The 524-nt window shown below is 40.5% G+C and overlaps 1 protein-coding gene across 1 annotated transcript in view; it reads left to right on the top strand.

Moving 5' to 3' along the window:
- Positions 1-21: 21 nt before the first annotated feature.
- Positions 22-524, top strand: part of LOC107579332 (HBS1-like protein) — a 4,788-nt gene continuing 4,285 nt past the window's right edge. The window contains exon 1 of the mRNA XM_016265173.1: positions 22-138. Within this exon, the coding sequence (XP_016120659.1) occupies positions 92-138 (47 nt within the window). The 5' untranslated portion in view covers positions 22-91. The remainder of the gene's footprint in view (positions 139-524) is intronic.

Genomic DNA, 524 nt, shown 5'->3' on the forward strand with positions numbered 1-524 from the left:
GTGTATGCATGCTGTTTTCTACATTCTAGCTAAAGCACGGGAGGCTTCAGAGAGTCGTGTTGAAGCAGAGGTTGTCCCAAAGGTTGCCCGCATGACTGTGTCAGGCAAGAAGCAGACCATGGGCTTTGATGTGCGAAGGTAAGCCAATCGAGGTAATGTGAAAGTGGTTTAAAGATCTGCCCTTGTAACCCAAACATTGTAGCTTCAAACCTTATAAGGGGTGCTCTATAAACTGATCTTTAACCATCTTTCACTCTTGAACAAAGCATTTAACCACAGCTCACTCCACGGGGACTGTCCCTGTAAGTATCACTGTCACCATGTCCTAATCAGTCAAGATAGGTCACGTTTTCAGTGATTCGTCAGTCTAGAGTGAACACTAGTGAAATGCTCAAAGCCACGTACAAGGTATTTTATAGTATGTGATGTAGTTTTAGATCAATATACAGTTACAATTAACAGGGTTTTGAATTAGATTTTATGATTGGCAGAGCAGTGTTATTTTAGTATTATTTATATACTAT

This window comes from Sinocyclocheilus grahami, unplaced genomic scaffold (genome assembly GCF_001515645.1).
Source record: "Sinocyclocheilus grahami isolate Dianchi unplaced genomic scaffold, SAMN03320097.WGS_v1.1 scaffold16700.1, whole genome shotgun sequence".
In the NCBI taxonomy this organism is placed as follows: Eukaryota; Metazoa; Chordata; class Actinopteri; order Cypriniformes; family Cyprinidae; genus Sinocyclocheilus; species Sinocyclocheilus grahami.